The sequence below is a fragment of the Ambystoma mexicanum genome, chromosome 9 (assembly GCF_040938575.1).
Source record: "Ambystoma mexicanum isolate Mex_15411 chromosome 9, UKY_AmexF1_1, whole genome shotgun sequence".
Lineage (NCBI taxonomy): Eukaryota > Metazoa > Chordata > Amphibia > Caudata > Ambystomatidae > Ambystoma > Ambystoma mexicanum.
This window is the reverse complement of record NC_090931.1, coordinates 327,052,859-327,072,182: the sequence shown is the minus strand read 5'-3', so window position 1 is coordinate 327,072,182 and position 19,324 is coordinate 327,052,859. Positions and strand designations below refer to the sequence as shown.

Here is a 19,324-nt window from a genome sequence, read left to right as displayed (position 1 = left end):
CAACGCCAGCTCAATTTTCAGCTTTGTGGACTAAAGCATTGCATTTCTCAAATTTGTTTAGGTTCTTGTGGTGGAAACACCAATACATTCTGTTGAAGAAACGTAGCAAAGAGGTTAATATTCTTATATGGAGTCGATATCCAATTAGCATTTACAGAGCACTAAAAGCGCTCCTAGCGGCCAAGTACTAGGACTATTTGCAAACTCATTTAGAGCAAGCATGTAAAGGCACATAAATAAGAGCTTTAAGAGATCGCCAGACTTCAAAGTACACCGACAAGTGTGCAGCTAGCTGGAGGTGAATATCTGATCCAGAAAGACGAACCCATATTTACAAATGTTACATTTTTTTTATAGGATGGTAACAAAAAGGGGTCATTTGTAAAGCACGGACCTAGTTCCCCAATGGAAACAAGTAAAGCAACTGAATTGAGAGCAGATTGGATAACCCTGCAAGTATCTTCTGCAATACTAGGTGGTGATCAAAACAAAGTTGTTAAGCAATTTCACACGCTAATGGATTTTAGCATATGGCTCTCCTGACTAAAGCGTCTCAAAGAATGCTATGCTGTTGGGCTCTGTGTGTGAGGGGAGGAGGAAGACTACCACACTGTTGTAGTTTGCATATACCACATCTCCGCCCCCCCCGTCCCGCCCTTTTCCAGTCACTCGTTTGTTTTCTTTTGGAGAGCACTGCAGCTAAACTTTTTGCATGCACAGCGTTGTCTTAGTTGAGTTAAATAAAAGGAAGATGTGGAAGAGGAAATGGGGAGGGGATAGACCGACCGACTTCCTGTTTAGAAGTTGATTTTTGAACAGGAACAATCTAACAAGTCCTTTTTATTGGGAAGTCATCACGTGCCGAATTAAAACCTGCCATAACATAGAAGTTAAGGCAGATAAAACCTTGGCAAGATGCCTTTAAAAGCCAAAAAAAACGATTCCTGCAAAAAGGAAACTGAGACCAAACTACAATCAGGGGTCGATCACCAACTTTTTCCTAGACCTTTACAAAATACTATAAAAAGACCGAGATCAAGGCGAAAAATAACCACTAGCGTGCCAAGGCTTAGTAAAGAAGCTTCCCTCTAGTGCGATGCCCCAATTCAACAAAATTAAAGCGGCAAGCCACAACATTTTATTATGAAGAGCACCAGACACCCATGACGCAGCATCCCAATTGAATTAGGAATCTAAACTCTTAGCATCTCAATTACTTAAACTTTTTACACCATATTGCACAGACTGGTAAAATCCCTTGCACCCTCACAGATGCCACGATCACTGCGATACCTTAAATCAGGAAAGCAACCTACCATTGTAAAACTGCGGTCCGGTCTCTAAATAAATTCAAGCCTGCCAAGACTTGGCACAAATCTCATTTTACCACGCACCTGCCAGCACTGCCCCTCTAATTAAAATGGATCAGTTTCTTAAAGGGCAAATACTATACTAGTGTGCAATGTTGTAACAATGCAATGCCTAAATCCCAAGTATTTGACTGCTTGTCCTGCCCTTCTTATTTAAAAAGAATTCAGGTTTGGGGTGTGCCCTTTCATAATTGGATTACTGCACTGTATAACAAACCCAGAATCTCCTTTAATGTGAACACCCCACTCTACTGTGTGTTCTCCCGAGGTAGACCAGGCTGCCCTGCTGTATCAATTCTAGTCCTAGAATCCCTCCTTTATCATCTACCCAACAATCCTTGGCATCACCATCAATCAAGAATTGAAAATCAACATATGCAGAAGACATTCTCCTTGAAGACTCTCTAACAGACCATGCCATCCCACAGATCCTCAATACCATTTAGGATTGCAGCGAAATGTCAGGCTATTCTCCAAACAAAAACAAACCTGAATTCTTCCCAATAGCCCCTAGAAGCACCCCAGACAAGCCAGGCACTTCAGGTCTTAAGTGGAAAACCAATAACGAAAATTTTGTTATACTACTGTCAAACATAGAAGGGACCACTCAACTGCAAGAGAATCATAGATGCATTACAGGAAACTACTAGATGGTTTTCACGGTCCCTGACCAGGTAGGATACAGGTCATCAAAATGGTCATTGTCTCACAAATCTATCAGATTGAAGTATAATTCCGACGCAATTCCCCCACTCCTTTTACAAAAAGACAAAAGGATGTAGAAACTGATTAAAATGATACGGGAAGACACAGACTACCTTTCAAGTCTTTAAGCCTGTACAAAAAGAAAGGCATTAAAACTCCCAAAGCTTAGAACATACCATCTAGCCTTTTTAAAAAAGCCAAAGGATAGCCTGGCTAAAAGGCCCAGACACGCTTCCCAGTGCCTGTGCATCGAACAAACTCATTCTCCCTGCTTTATCCAATAATGGCCATTACTGGCCCACCACCAACCCCTCAAGCAACCATTCGATTCACTTTCAGGGATGTAACCACGCCCGAAGTCCTCCATATCATTAAGCACATCAAACCGTCACTCTGCAAAGGTGACATCTGCCCAGCCAACCTAATCAGAGACTGCCATAGTACTCGCCCCGTTTATCATCTCCTTCATCAATGCATCTTTTGCCACCAGCACCGTTCCAAACACCCTCAAAGCAGCCTGGGTGAGGCCCTTACTAAAAAAACAAAAACTCCTTAGACCCGGAGTCCCCTAACAACTACCGCCCCATCACCACAGTGCCATTTCTATTGAAAATTCTAGATAAGGCTGCTCATCTACAAATTCAAGCCTACCTAGAAACGCACAACATCCTTGAAAAAGGACAATCCGGTTTCCGCCCCCGCCAAGGCACTGCGTCAACTCTACTTGACCTCAAAAACCAACTACTCAAATCCATGGACAAAGGCAAAACCTAACTCCTTCTCCTAGACCTCTCTGCGGCCTTTGATTTGATGGACCACAAGAGCCTCTGCAAACATCTTACCGACACAGCCCACTTCTCTAAAGAAATCACTGCATGGATCACATCCTTCCTGGATGGTCGTGCCACGAGAGTCCTCTGACAAAGCAGCTGCCCTATCATCACCCATTGAGTGTGGAGTCCCACAAGGCCCATGCACCTCCCCCACACTCTACAACCTATTCACCCTCCCACCATTCAGCGACCTAGAAGATTTTGGCATAGCCTTCACCAACTATGCCGACGACGACAAATTCTCATTCCCCTAACAGGCAACCACGACCAAGACCTTAAAACCCTCCAAGACATATACCTGGATGGCTGCAAATGGCCTATGCCTAAATGGGGAAAACCGAACTACTACTAGTAGGCCCCAAAGAAGCCCTAAAAAAGCTTAACACATACAATTCCTACATCATCGAAGACAGTCATTACCACCTCAACCACAGTGAAAATATTAGGCTTCTACCTAGACTCCACACTATCTATGGACAGACAAGTCTGTGCCATCTCAGCAGCAACTCTCACTTCTAAAATCATAAACGCAGTGAAACCCCACCTATCACAAAAAAACTGCATCAACATTTCTAGAGCCACAACAGACGCAAAACTAGACTATTGTAATATCCTACTTCTGGGCACCTACACACAGAACATCAATCGCTTGCAAATAGCACAAAACAATGCCCTCAGAGCAGCACTCAGCATTACCAAAAGAGAGCACATCACCTAGGCAAGAAGGGAAGCCCACTGGCTCCCGATTAAAGAACGGATAACATTCAAAGCCCTCACAATCACACACAGATGCCTCTCCCAAACTGCACCAGCGTACCTAGCAGAGGATACACCTAGCGCCATCCCACAGGCCAAAACAGAACAAGTATTCTCACCAACTTTCAATCACAGCATTTAACAGAGTGAAAGCAGTGGATACAGGTTTGCAGTTCTAGCCCCCAAAGCATGGAACCTGCTACCACCCAGTATGAGGAGCGAACAATCCCTCTACAACTTCAGAAAAACCCTGAAAACAATTTTGTTCAACTAAACTGTCTAGGACTATGCACTGCCTCCAATATTGTTCCGCTGTAACGACGGAACACCTGCTCAACACTGCTTCTCTACCTGTTTTCTGACCATGTTCCTAACTGACACTAAGCTGAATATTCTGTAACGGCGCCACGATGCCTCTGGGCCGCTGGGCACTTGATAAATCCCAATAAATAAAATCCAGTCTCCACATTCATTGTGCCATTGGGAACTACAGCCTAGCCTCATTTGGAGGAAAAAAAGCACACTGCTATTTATTTATACTTATTTACTGGTTATTTATAATGTGCCTATACAAAAAAGTGTTGAGAAGCACAATAGGGAAAGGGGGAGGAGGAAACAAAGGACAGAACATGGTAGCAATCTTAATGGGCCTTGTGGCATTCATATTGTGCAAGTACAGTAATGAGAAGTGTGGAGGGGAGCATGGGGGGGTTGTCAGGCGCACCAAGTGCACAGGTAGACTGGACAAGGGGAGCCTGATGCCCTGTAAGACTCATGAAGGAACCAGGCCGCCAATCTAGAGAAGAGGGGAGATTAGCAGGGAATGGTGGGTGGGGGGGGGGAGAAGAGATGGGGAATGTCTTCCAGAACTTAAGGAGATCTGGCTCAAGTCTGAGGGGCAGGGAGGCCATTCCAGAGGGAGGCACCTGCAGAGGAGAGAGATCTACCCCACACTCTGCTTGGCAAAGTGTCTGATCTGCAGAGAGTTTGAGCTAGAAGACCGGAGGGCTCTAGCAGGGAGGTATGTCGGGAGAGCAAGTTGGATGTAGCAGGGTCCCAGGCCCCAGAAAGCCTTGTGGATAACGCAGAGGGTGTTGAACTTGATCCTTGCAGCAACCAGGAGCCAGTGGAGGGATTTAAGGGCTGAAGAGATGCAGTCCCTGGACTTCAGGACAAGGATAAGTCTTGTAGTCCTATTCTGGATTAGTTGAAGTGGGCAAAGGGAAGAGTTGGGAAGATTGAGGAAGAGGCTGCTGCAGTAGTCCAGCATGGAGAGAACCAGAGCTGTGGAGACTGAGTTTCTGGGGGAAGGTGAGTAAAAGGAGAATGCTTCTGAGGTGGTGCAGTTGAAAGTGGGCCTTCTTGTCCTGGTCTGATGTGAGGAGAGAAGGAGAGGGTGGAGTCAAAGAGGACACCAAGGTTTTAGCTTCACAGGAGGGTGAGGTGGGGGGGGGGGCATGGAGGGTGGCCAGTGAGGAAGGGAAAAAGGGAGCAGGGGTCCCGATGAGAAGGATCTCTGTCTTACTGGCATTAAGCAGAGATCATTAGTAGTGCACCATGCCTGAACAGCGGGTATGCAGTCAGGAATGAGAGGAAGAAGAAGAGGAGGAGGCAGATGAGGGTAGCTTGAAGGAGAGCTGCAAGCTAGGCGAGAAGGTGGAGAGCAAATGAGTTAGAGGGGCCAGGTAGATATTGAAAAGCCAGGGTGAGAGAAAAAAGACCAGAGGGATGCCACAGGTGGAGTGAGATGGTGGAGAGAAAGGGGCCCGGTTGCACCTGGAAAGGTTGGTCAGAGAGGAAGGAAGTCAGCCAATCTAGAGCCAGGTCTGATGCCAAGGGTGTCACAGAGGCATTTTTGTCCGTATTGAAGGCAGAAGAAAGGTCAAGAAGGATGAGAATGGAAAGAGCTGCTATCAGGATTAGAGAGCAAGCATTCACAGGTGTTCTGGAGAGCAGTTTCCGCACCTCTGAAGCCAGACTGGTGGTCGTGAATGCAACCAACAGATTCAGTGTGGTGGATAAGATGGGAGATGCCCAGCTTCTCCAAGAGTTTGCCCAGAAAGGGGGTAATGGAGATAGGGCACTAGTTAGGCAGGCAGGAAGAGTCAGCAGAATGCTTTTCTTAGGAGAGGGTGCTCGGGGCAAGCTTTCACTTGTGGCGATGCTTGACCTGTCAGCCGCCTTTGATACTGTCAACCACACTATTCCTTTAGAGAGGTTGAAGACAGTTGGGAAGGTTTCTGAGCATGCCATTCAGTGGTTTAGATCTTTTTTGCAAAGGTGCCAACAATATGTCAGATTAGGAGCCTTTACGTCAGACCCCTGTATTGTGGACTGTGGGGTTCCACAGGGCTCATCGTTGTCACCTTCAATTTATATCTCTGACTGGTAATGGAAATTCTGAGACGCCATGGATTAAGTTTCCAAACCTATGCTGACGATACTCAGATTATTACAATTGACAAGGTTGAGGAATCTCTAGCCAAGATTAGCGACTGCCTTCAGGAGATTAGCGATTGGATGGCCTCTAACCAATTAAAATTGAATGCAGCCAAGACACGAGTTTATTCTGTTAGGCCCTGAGCAACTTTCTGCCACTATAAAGAATCAGTCCCTTCCCAAGTTACTGGGAGTTGAACTTAAATTTCCAACTAAAGTTAAAAACCTTGGCTGCATCTGGCAGGACAACCCGGGTAGTGAAAACCAGATTAGCCATCTTCTACTCCTTGAAACACCTCCGGCAAACCCTCCCATATGTCCAGGAAGGGAATCATGTTATGGTGGTGGGAGCACTCAAATGCCCACCTAGACTATTGCAATAGTTAATTGGTGGGCATCCCAAAAAAACTACTTAGCAGACTGCAAAAGGCACCGAATGCAGCAGTAAGGCTGGTTTGTGGTTTAAATAAAACATCCCATGTTCACCCTCATGCTGTTTCCTTCGCTGGTTAAAGGTTGAGGACCGCATTAGATTCAAGCTAACATGCCTTGTATTCAAATGTTTGAACAATTTAGCACTGGATTACCTGAAGGATAAGCTCAAGCAGTATCAACCGTCCAGATGTCTACGTTCAAGGGACCAAGCTCTGTTGGTTATCCTCTCCGCCCCCCCAACCCATCTACATTTGTGTCCAGAGGGGATAGAAGATTCTCAGTGTTCGGACCTGGACTCCGAAACAGTTTACCCAGGGAAATTAGGTCTTTGGATTCCCTGTGTCAGTTCCGTAATGCCCTGAAGAAGTTTGTTTAAAGTTTAGCCATATCCGCTGCAATTATACGGTTCTCTTGGATTTAATTGCTTGTCCTCTTGGACAGAATATGGCACTACTACAATTTTGGATATCCGTTTTCAGCAAAAGTCATCTGCACCATTATACGGTTTGTTCTGTTTCGAGTGAGTTATACATTTCCAAAAACAAAAAAAAAATAAAAATAAAAACATGAGGGTGAAGGGAAAGAACCAGTGGCAAAGATCAGCCAAGGCTGGAGCAAGGGAGGCAATGTTGTCCTTGATAGTTCTGGAGGAGCAAGGGAACACCAGTTTGGATGAGACTTTCATAGAGCAGACTTGTCTAAAAATCTCATGAATTACATGGACACTTCCTGAAGGAGTATTTACGAGCTAGTATCATCCCTACGGGACTAGTTGTTAGGAATGAACCTTGCTTGTTTCTTGAGGATAAAGAATACACTACGAACTTCAGCTACATTGCAACCAAGTGTAGCAGGGACCTAATGGTCCTAACAATCACAACAGCACAAAGTCAGTTTGGAACTACAAAAGACACTGGACGACGAAGAGAGAAAATTTGCAAATAGCGCACTCATTGTTGACGCCAAAAATCAAATAGAAGCAATTAACAAACAATTTGCCATTTTCAAAACAAATACTGTGAATAAAAAAACTAACAAACTACAGAAAGACATTCAAGAATTTAAAACAGAATTAATTTATCCTTATACCACAGAAGGATATTGCAAAAAATTGAATCAATTAGGAGGAACACAGTCAGGCAATCAGAAAGCCAAAAGAAGGGGGGTATCTTTCTCCGGATCAAGTAGTAGTTCATTCAGTGGGAACTCCAACCCTAACTATAACCCATACCCATTTAACCCATTTGGCCAAGCCCAACCACATAACTATCCCCCCACCACCCTTCCAACCCCCTTTTTTAGGACGAGGAGGGGGAAGATGGGGTCCTCCACCTTGGAACCCAGGTTTCCAAGGCCAATGCAGACGTCCGAGACGACGGAGGAGATAAACCATACGGCCGACCAGGACTTACCCATTTTCAATTTAGCTAATGCCCAACTAACTGCCACACAAATTTCAGTCCTTACGAAGGGTTTATCATTTGTACCATCCGGAAACACAGATTGGTATAACACCGAGATGGAGATACGTCGGTTCTTACGGACCGTCAGATTACGAACCTTTTTTAACGAACATGAAACAAATGAAGATCCAAATGACACAGGGCTACATCCCAAGTCTTCTTTCTCACCCTCTGAGAACCAAGTCCCTTCGGATCTTCTTACCTTTCAAAGATGCGTATTGCGTGACCTCAGAAGCCTGAGCAAAAGAAATGATAACCACAGACAACAAAATATTACACGAGCAGAAAGAGAAGCCCTATATGCACTAGCTAAAAAATCTGAGTTAGTTATCAAACCCGCCGACAAAGGGGGCGGAATTGTTATAATGAACTCTGAACAATATTTCCACATGGTTATGTACCTTCTCAATGATACACAAAGCTACAAACTTTTAAAAAAAGATCCTACGAAGGACCTGACGGTTGAAATTGATGAGATGGTCTCCTTTGCTCTTGAAAGAGATTGGATTACGGAGCAGGAATCTGACTTTCTGATCACTACAGGAGGCAGAACTCCCTGCCTATACGCACTACCCAAGATCCACAAAAACTCCACCAACCCTCCCGGTAGACCCATTGTGTCAGGATGCGGATCCATTCTAGAGCCATTATGCAAGTTTGTGGACCATTTCCTCAAACCTATCAGCATCACCACAGAATCTTACATTAGAGACACGATGCATACAATCCAGATGTTCGAAAATTTAGAATTTGACCCACAAAAAAATTTGTTAGTGACTCTTGACATCAAGTCGTTATATACCAGCATTCCTCAACAAGCCGCGATTGATTGCGTATATGAATATCTTGTTGAAACTAATAGAGAGACTAAGGCTCCACCCGAATTCATCATTGAACTAATGACACTTGCCCTCTGTAAGAATTTTTTTGAATTTGACAAACAGTTTTACTTGCAAATCAAGGGGACAGCCATGGGTGCGGCATTTGCCCCAAGTTTGGCTATCTTATTTATGGCCAAATTTGAAAAGAATTTTATTCACAATACGATCAACCCTTGGAAAGACAATATTAAACAATGGCACTGATACATTGATGACGTTATTTGCTTATGGGAAGGAACAGAGGACACATTACAAAACTTTTTTGTCTGGCTGAACACCTGCAGCACAGACATACAATTTACAATGGAACACAGTCATACCAGGATCAATTTTTTGGACCTGACGATTGGATGCAATCAGGGTAGATTAATCTGCAACACTTTTCGCAAACCAACTGATCGCAACACCCTCCTCCATTTCCAGAGTGACCACCCCAAGCACATTAAAGAAAACTTACCATACGGACAATTCCTTCGTTTGCGTAGGAATTGTACAGCCCTAGATGACTTCTACCATGATGCTGAGTTACTAAGCAATAGACTGCTTGAAAGGGGCTACCCCAGGAAGCTGGTGTCCAGATCTTTGAAGAGGGCACGCTTCACCTGCCGGGATTCACTCCTTACCCCTAAAATTAGAGAGGAATCTCAAGACCAAATCACATGCGTGATAACACACGGCCAGCATGCTTTCCAGGTCAAACAGATCATTCACAAGTACTGGCCTATTGCCAGACTATGTCTCCCTGACCAACAAACACCCCGATTTGCATTCAAGAGAGCACGGAACATCAGAGAGCACTTAGTGCACTCTATGTACATCAAGAGACCATCTCAAAGCAATCTGTGGAACCTAAGACCACTAAAAGGACACTACCCATGTGGGTCCTGCTCGGTCAATTTACGTCCAAAATACAACATTTCCAAGTGGGACAAAAAACCTGGGCTCTTAAAGACATTTCTAATTGCAAAACCAACCAAGTGGTTTATTGCATAGAATGTCCTTGCAAGTTACGCTATGTCGGGCAAACCATGCGCAATATTGGCACACGGATTTCTGAACACCGGTCACGGATCAGGTGCAAAAATCTCATATCACCTTTGGTACAACACTACATGGACAAAAAGCACACCACCCAAGACATCAAATGGTGGGTTCTTGAAAGAGTGCGCCATGGCCCTAACATCCAAGGCAGACTTTTAGACCTTGAATGCAGGTGGATCCACAGACTGGACTCGGTACAACATGGCCTCAATGAACAGCAAATCTTCCCATATTAAAAGGGAGAGAACGGTCCGCCTTGCACTCTTTATACGTGCATTTCCCAGAGAAACACTCATCAGAGACATAGATGAAGATATTTGATTTACGAATTCGCCAACCATGTCATGCTGGCAACTCACCAGCGCATAGTTAGGAGACACTGACGTGTCTTTATTACTACTATTTCCTTTACAAAAAACTCTACTTCATACCCTGCTCCACCACTAGCTCTCCCCCTGGGTATGACACTTTTTGACTACACCGTCTAGCTTTTCAACAACAGGGTGCACCCACATGCAGCGCCCCCCGATCAGTTAACGTGACACGGGCAGTCAATCAGGTGGACTCAGGCATGCCTCGATTGGACAACCGGCCCACTCTGACCCACCCGAGTTATTTCTGCAAAAATGGACGCCTAGGCGCACTCTCTCTGTACCTTCCTCCACGCAGCACAGTGACCTCACAGGGCATTCCCATTAAGTCCCAATTCGGACTCCACGCCACTCTCTGCCTCTCTTCTCTCGAACTCCCAGCACCGGCCCCAGAAGGCAACTCCGCCCGTTCACACAGCGGACTTTCTAGAGTCGGTTCCGCATTCCTGATGCATCCACCAATCAGGACACAACACGTTCTGCGAGCTGATTGGCCAGCTCCCACACACCTCCAGGACATTACAAACACGCCAACAAGACGAATGCTTTCAGTCTGCAGCAGCTCGCCAGACCACAAGCATCGTATGCTTGAGCGCACACTCCAGCACCGCCTGGGACATCTGGAGACTTACGTCCAGACGGCACCAAGTTGGAAGTGCCTCCAGCATCACTCAACAGGTATTTATCAAAATTCTCACAACCACAAAATTCGTATCGGGCGCCAAGGGCTCTTTTCGCCCACACGCATAGGAGCTACTAGTAACCGGCCTGGAGCGGCCACAGTCTGCTCCAGGCCGGGTGCTGGCACAAATGAAGTCCGGCCTCGCCCAGCCATATGAGCGACATCCACACACCTAGGGAGCTAGCCACCTCCTAGCCCAGATACCGCCCAGGTTCATATGCGTGACGTCCCGGCATGGGACGAACAGATACTACACCACCATCACAAACAAACCCCTTTCTATTTTTGCTCCATTCTTGGTGGATTCTCCCAACCCAGTACACGCTACAGAACCCATTGAGCCTCCTTTGCACACGCAATTGATAGTGCTATGACACTGTTTTGTCTCTTGCTTTCTCTGCACAGAATGATGTTCCCTGCAGTATCCATTTTTGTGGACTGAATTCAGCCACTTCCTCATCAACCAAGCAACATACAGTGCGGTTTGACTGGTCCGGCCCACAAGGAGTGCCTGCCTCACAGTGAGATTCACCTCAAGGTTTCTGTGGTGAGTTAGGCATGCCTTCCAACCACCACAGACAGATTACAGTTGCAATTTCTTGCACTCACGTAATTTATTCTCAGGTTTGCCCACCTACTAAACTTAGGTTTCTTATGAATTCGAACACTCGGTTCGTTGCACAATTTAATTGTTGTTACTAATTTAACCCAGTTATGTCCAGAAAGAATTAGGGTCCCGATACATAAGGACTTGACATTGATTTTCTCCTTTTGTTTTTTCTTTATTTTTATCTTCTTGCTACAGGGGCCACCCACTCGCCCTAATGAAGGCGGTTCACGTAGAACAAAATGTATCCCTCAGAAGCATTTCCAAATGGGATAATTTTTCCGCCGAAACGTGTACTATGTGCATGGGGGCTGTATTGATCCATATGTCCGATTAGTACTTATTTTACAAACATCTTTAGGCCAGCAATTGTATTCCACAAGCTGACCCAGTTCCCCCTGTCACGTTGGCACCTGCAAGATGAGATGCTTCCTTGTATAGAAGCAACTCCAGGACCTAGATGGCTACAGGTCTAATAAACCCTTTCAACTCCTACATGTATTATACATGGAGCATGTTCTAAAACCCAGAACCATTTGTGAATATTTTCCCCTTTGGTTCACGCTTAAATACTCTCCATTCAGCAAATACTAAAAGGCCTGAATGGGCATTTCTTTCATGTACCTTATCAAGTTATTGTTGTCTAGATTATTGAAATTTGTCTCATACATATTGCTTTCAAATGTTTTTTGATGTTCTTATGTACCCCACCAAGTTATTAGTTGTCTAGATTATTGAAATTTGTCTCTTACATATTGTTTTCAAATGTGTTTTTTTGTTTTAATACAAACCTTTTATGTTCACAACCTTTGACACGTGTGAGTCTCCTTATTCGATCTTTCTTCTTTCTGGACAAACCTTATGGGTTACTAACTCAGGGATTTAATCCATTAGTATAACTATACCAGGCTCCCCGATTTCCATTTGTTCCATTTATTGATAAAAATTGGGTATGAACCTGGAAGGTAGCAGTTCTACTTCCTTTTGTTTTTGTATCTTTGATGCTTGAGTCTGCTACTTGTCACCCTGGGCACACCGAAGCCCTCAGAATAAAAATCTCATTGCGTGTTATGGGAGAAAAAGAGGGGAGAATGCAGGTAGGGGAGAGGGGGCGAAGGTAGGCAAGAGATGGTGAGGGAGACTGGTGTCGAGTAGGAGGAGAGGATGTCCCGAGTTTTGGAAATTAAGTGAGGGCCAGGGAGAGCAAGGGGAAGTGGGGAAATAGGGTTGGAGAGTGCCTTGCAGATTTTGAAAGGTTCCGCCATGTTAGTGGCAGCGGAGACGCTGGCTTGGATAAAGGTCCCCTATGTGCAGATGGAGAGTCTGCATTGTCTTTAGAGCAGGAGGAAGACCAGTTTTGTCAGAGGATGTGCTTGAAGCGTGCCACTTCCGCTCTGCTGCTCTGCACTTGCATTTCAGAGTGGCCAAGTCAAGAGTGAAACCAAGAGTTGCACTTGGAGGTAGGTTTCATGCGGCTTCTCGTGGCAGAGGCAAGGATGTCCAAAGTGTATGAAATGGAGAGTTGAAGGTAGAGAGAGCTGTATCAGGGTGAGTCAGTTGGAGTAGAAGGGTGGAGTGAAGGTGGCGGCACAAGCAGCAACTGACACTCTTCATTGGTCGAATGAAGGAAAAGGAGGCAGGCAGTGAGGGTGGAGGCTTAGCCGGGATCCCAGTGAAAACAAGGTGAGAAGAAAGGAGATCATGATCAGATCAGGAGAGAGGAGTAATCAGAGGGATGGTGATGTGTGCATCCAAGGTGTGTCCAGCAGAGTGTGTCAGACCAGAGGGATGAATGGAGAGGGAACATCACAGAGGTTGTGAAGAGCCCAGAGGCCACATCAGGGGAGTAGAGGTGAATATTGAAGTCTCCAAGGAGGAGAAGCTTGGAGGCGGAGGCCTGGAGAGAAGAGGCGAGGTCAGCCCATTAAAAGAGGAAGTGGGAGTCCTTGCCACGGGGCCTGTAGATGGTGGCCAAAGTAGGAGAGGTCGGAGGAGACAAGCCTGCAGACAAGGCATTCGAAAGAGGAGTAGGTAGGACCCACTCAGGAAAGATCAAGCTCACTCTACTCCCGGGCTGGTTAGGAGAGGATTGTGTAACCCTCTGGGAGGAGAGTGAAGAGCTGTGACAGAGGTGGAAGTGAACCAAGTGTCGGTAAGAGCGAGGACATCTAGGTCGAGGTCCTCAAGGAGGTGGCAGATGTCAAAAGGAGTGACACAATAGTGAGTGCAAGTAGAGCAGGTTACCACTTTTGAAGGTCTTCTGAGCAGGGGTATAGGGGTGTGGTACACCCGGAGGTAGAAGAGGAGCCAGAGGGAAGACTACAGTAGGAGTCGCAGGAGAAGGGAGGGCGTTGATGACATTAATGAAGACCCTAGAAGACAAAGGAAGCCAAGATTGCCTCCCAGCGAGTGCCACCATTAATGGGAGAGGAGGAGAAAGGGGAGAGTGCCGAGACCATGTGGGGAAATCAAAGGTTTTGAGAGGAACGACAAAGGATGTCGATGACAGTGTCTGGAAGCAGCATTGACAATAGGTGTTAGCGACAGGGAGGCCTGGGTTGGAGACCAGGCGATCCTTCTTGAACTTTTTACTTCCAGACAGATAAGGGGATAGGATAGGTGATAGAATAGCAGTTAGAGAAGATTAAGAACACAATTTAGGGTAATGCAGAGAAAAGGAAGGGGGGGGGGGATTGCGAAGCATGACCCCAATAGCACACAGCATTGCACGATCAGGCCAGTGATAAAGGAGGCGGCCTAGATTATAAAATGCAGCAGAAAAGACGCGACAACTAGAGGCAAGTGACAAGGACAGGGAACAAGAAAGAGGGACAAAAAGGGTGGGGGGGCAAAAACCCAAGCGATTACAACGAGCAGATTTGGCATTCGTAGAGAAGAAAAAAGGCCAACTTTTAGGCATATTTGAAAAATACACAGATGCAGACAAGAATTGGTAAGAATTGGTAACAGGATACAACAGACATAAGAAGGTAAGAGGCGATTGTGGAGTGCAGGCAAAAAGTCTGAAATGCAGATAGGCGCGAAGGCCTTATAACAATGCGGGAGAAGTCAGTATAACAAAGGGAGGCCAAGAAAAGTATGGTCCGTGAGGCAAGCGAAGAGGCGTTAAGTCAGTAAGGATAGAGCCAGCCAATACGTGGAGCGGGGAAGACAGTGGGGAGAGAGTTATGCATACAAAGGTGCTGGAAGGTGTAGCTCAGGTGATCACAGGAGGGAGCACAGGAGGGAGAGACAAGGCACTCAAAGCATCGGAGAGACGGGTTGGAGGCAAAGTCCAGGACACTGTTGCAATGCAGAGAAATGGAAGGCACAAGGTTGGGGGGAGCGCTTCACAGGGGAAATCATGGAGCAGCGCTCCCAGGTGTCAAAGCAAGGGTGAGGTGGAAGGGGGGGGCAATTTAAGGCAAAGCACAGCCTGCTGTATAAGGCAATGAACTTGATAGGAATCTACGAGCAGAAGGGGTGTGGGCCCCTCCAGAGCCAGGACAGGCTCAGACAGGGAGAGCATACACCCTTATAGGTGGCCCTTCAAGCCGGCACAAAACGCCGGCTTCTGGGCCAAACAGGTCCACAGCCATTCAGGCAGATATCCTGAGAATATGGTGTGCGAGGATCAGCTGGACAAGTACACTGTGGTGGCCACGAAGGAAGAGGCCTGCAGACCTCAAATAAAGCTGCTCCACAACGGACACGGGCTCAAGGGCAGGATGTTGAATCCCTGATGCAGAAGTAGTAAAAACAGCAAGGAGGCTGAGGGTCGCCCCACGAATGGCTTTTAGACTGAGCACACAGTCATCTGAACGATCAGAGACAATACGAATTGGGCATATTAAACCATTCTTACTACTAGCTAGCAAATTCTTGCTTTCGATCGGATCCGACAAAATACAAAGAGCTCTACAGCACATCAAGCGACATGTCAGAACCATAGTCCACCACTAAAAACACACCCCACTCAAACTCACCCTCCAGATCCTTCAACCAAAGGGCCACCAAGTATACACATTATAATATTTAGAGATGCAACCTCTCACCAGCCATCCCTAAAACACATAACGAATTGATTTGTCGTGCCAGGCTACCGACCAATTTGTATCTTCTAGATCGACTCTAATTGATTTGTTAGAAACTATGTAAAATCGGCCTTGCACATTTCCAAAATGCCAGCAGCGGTAAAATCTTTGATGGGGACCTAGAGCACATGTTTTTCAGCTGTCCGAATAATCCCTTCTGTATATAACTATTGCTCGTTATGAGGCAAAGCTTACCAATACACAAAGGTAGCAGGTCTTTCAGTCTAATAGTGCTCAAATCCTCAGACCTACTTACACCACCTCACACCAAGTGCGAGCAGCAGGCACTAAAACACTAACTTTAAACTGGAAAAATTCAAAACTTATCACAGACTACTCATGGTGGGCCTAGGAAATTTTCCTGCGCAGAGTATACCAACTAGCAATAAGAAAATTAGAATAGCAAACTATAGACAAAGATGTGATACTGGACAAATACGTTTTAACAAAGACGACCCAAAAAAATTGGAATACCACTCATGTACAATAAACTGCACATACAGCTACCCTACAACAAAAAACCAAGATTAACCTGACTCTTAATCTAAGAAGGAGCTAAACATCCATTTGGATAACCCCTATGAATCCAAATCCTCATTACCTCTCGTCTGCACACCTTCCATCTACTAACGTCTGGAGTTGATCTCAGTTTTTCTCTGTAGTTACTGCCCCCAGTGTTATTCTCCATAATTTAATCATGCAAAGACAACAAACATCGGACATATTGTTTCACTGTATATTGTAAAGCCAAGTTGAATATACAATAGACTACTGAATGTAAATTAATAAGTCATTTATATGTACTGATATTTACATGTTCTATTATACAAACCAATACCAATCAAAATAGGTCAACACAAAAAAAACATAAGACATAAAAAGGGGCATTCTAAGAGTAATGCCCATCCATGTCCGCGATTTTATGAACCATTATTGTAGAGCTCCCTCTCTGCCCCGTCAACTAGCTCAGCAAGTGTAAACCTTTCCTCATTGTAGATTTAGAAAGCATTACAAACAGCTCAAATTCCACAACCTCCCGACAACGTAGATTGTTGGTGCGAGGCACAACTCCAGAAGTGAGAGCTGTAGGATCTGAAACCATAACGTTGGTTAAACATCTAATATTTTTGACAAACTAACTCCTATTGAAGGCGCCACTTGAGAGAAGATCATAAAGTAAGAAATCGTATGGTCCAGTACTACGAGGGCAATCGTTACCTTGCCCGCTATTCGTGCTTGACTTTGGGTAGTCATGTACAGAGAATGTGCGAATCAATCATATCTCGCAAATGGTAACGTATAATTTGATGATTTGTTACGTGATCAGCGTTTGTTCTCTTCGAAACGTTTCTACTTGTTATGTAAAAATTGATTAAAAAAAAAGGCTTGTTGATCATGGTTCCAGAATACTAAATAAAAGCTCTTTTTAATACTTAGTGGCGTATTATAGTGCAATAACCATACAATTCGAAATCGTAAGACAACATACTGTAATGGTTTTAAAAGTAAATAAAGCGCCCACCATGGACCCGGGATTACCTCATGCACATGAACCCTTCCCCAATACATTCAGGCACCAGTGACTACTTACTCTTAACCACATTAGGTGTTGTGTTCTCGTGACAACGGGAATGATCATTAAACAAATTGTGCGCAGACCGTGTACACAGTGGTGAAATGAGAGCGGAAGGACAACACTCGCGTAACAGCAGAGTACAATTAAGATCGGGGGAGGGCGTTGGGCTTCAGGGCGTGGAGAGAATAGCAGTATAGGGCGGTGGTCCACGGGAATGGGTATATCCACGTGAGAGCTTCCCCTGCAGCAAACACGTGCACATCCTCAATCCCGCGCTCGTACAGCACTTTGACCAAATGAGACTCGAGCAACCTTGACTCGGTGCAGCCAATGGCCACCACATCATCCAAAGATGCCAAGGAACCCCGGCTGAGAGCAGTGGGCGGTGCTCAAGGAACTAGAAGCGTGCAATGACCCGGGGGGCCCGTTTATATGCAGCGTTAGCTCTTGATAATGACACTGCTGGCCAGACACCCAGCTAACACACACCCCCCCCGGGCAGGGATGGGGTAAAGCCTGAAGCACTCTCGCACATGCCGGCGGGGAGGCGAGTGTCATTCTGGTGCCCCTACAATCACAGTTCTGTCAGTGATTAAGAGTGACCGGGGTCCACTAGCGCCTGATTCATTCCTGCCTCCCCAACTCACCCTCTGCCGCCGCCAAAACTGCTATAGGCCCGGTCATCGTAGGTATCGTAATCCGCCATTGCTGTCTCCTCTCAAACCAAGCAGTGCCAAAGCGAAGGACCCTCGATATAGCACTAGATTGAGTGGTGGCCTGTGCGCTGCCTGAATGCAAAGCTCACAACATGCATCACAGACACAGAAGAAGGACGACAATGACAGCTACTATGGCGACCCTACTCGGTCGCCCAGACATATCCACGAAGCGGCATGTTTATGTTGTGAAGGCCACAGCATGAAAATAAAGCACCGATAACTTCTCATCCTTGTGCGTTTGTTTGGTAGTTAATTAGTGAACACGATGTACATTTCAAAAACCGAAACCATATGTGGTTTGTGTTAATTGCTAGTTATTGTAGTGGGCTTTTCAGTAGTAATGAAGAGGTGAAAAGCAGCATGAATATTTTTGAAAGCTTTGTCAGGCTTATGTAAATCGTCAATTTCCGCGTCTCTGGTGTAAAAAGCAGGAGCATCCCAATATGGCCGGTCCGTTAACATATCCTCAAACAAGTTATATTAAGCCAGGTCCCTTTTCTATTTCAGTGCTCTACATGTGCTTCTTGAGGCACGGCGACAGGACGTGTTGAACATACATGCCAACCCTCCCACTTTAGGTGGGAGATTCCAAATTTGTCAATTAGAAATATTGCCTTTTTTTACTTTCTCCCGCCTAAAAAATTAAAACCCCAATGCAATCATATGGGCAAATTCATTTCTCCCGCTTTATGCTGCAAAATCTCCCTCCCATGGGGCTCCAGAATGTTGGCATGTATAAGGGTTAATCGCCCTGTGAGGAGCAGAGCCCTGTTACTTAGGCCTTTGCACTGGTTATAAAGACCACTCAGACACAGGTTGTATTTCAGTCGGGCTCCAGGCACGTACTGTCTTGCTGCGTGGGACCACCCCCTTTATTGCTTTTGAGTGCAAAATCAGATTCCTCTTTTTTCATAGGAAACAATTCAAAACTTTTGCACAGGAAACAGGCACTATAGGGCTGGACTTCATAAGATAGAGGCAATAGGGTCAGCGCGCACAACCTCACCTGCTACAACTACGCTGACGATACCCAAATTGTCCTGAGAATTCCCAAAACAAGCGTCAACCTACAACCCGGGCAAGCTAGACATTGACCGATGGATGACAAGAAACCACCTCCTTCTAAACCCAGATAAAACTGAGATCATGGTGTGCAGCAACACTACCCTTCTCCCAAAACCACTCCCATGGCCCCCCTCACTTGGCACCCCCGTTCCTACTTCTAAAATAGTCAAAAACCTTGGCTGCGCTATGGACTGAGGCTTAACCCACTCCCATCAGATCAATCATGTATCAAAATCCTGTCACTACTACCTGAAGCTCCTAAAACGTAATTTCCCTTACCTCACCTA

At 45.7% G+C, this 19,324-nt stretch overlaps 1 protein-coding gene across 2 annotated transcripts in view; it reads right to left on the bottom strand.

Annotated features, from left to right (window-relative positions):
* EIF4H (eukaryotic translation initiation factor 4H) overlaps positions 1 to 18,055 on the bottom strand; it is a 262,498-nt gene extending 244,443 nt beyond the window's left edge. For both annotated transcript variants that reach the window (XM_069614734.1, XM_069614735.1), the window contains exon 1: positions 17,901 to 18,055. In XM_069614734.1, the coding sequence (XP_069470835.1) occupies positions 17,901 to 17,959 (59 nt within the window). In that variant the 5' untranslated portion in view covers positions 17,960 to 18,055. The remainder of the gene's footprint in view (positions 1 to 17,900) is intronic.
* Between the last annotated feature and the right edge of the window lie 1,269 nt (positions 18,056 to 19,324).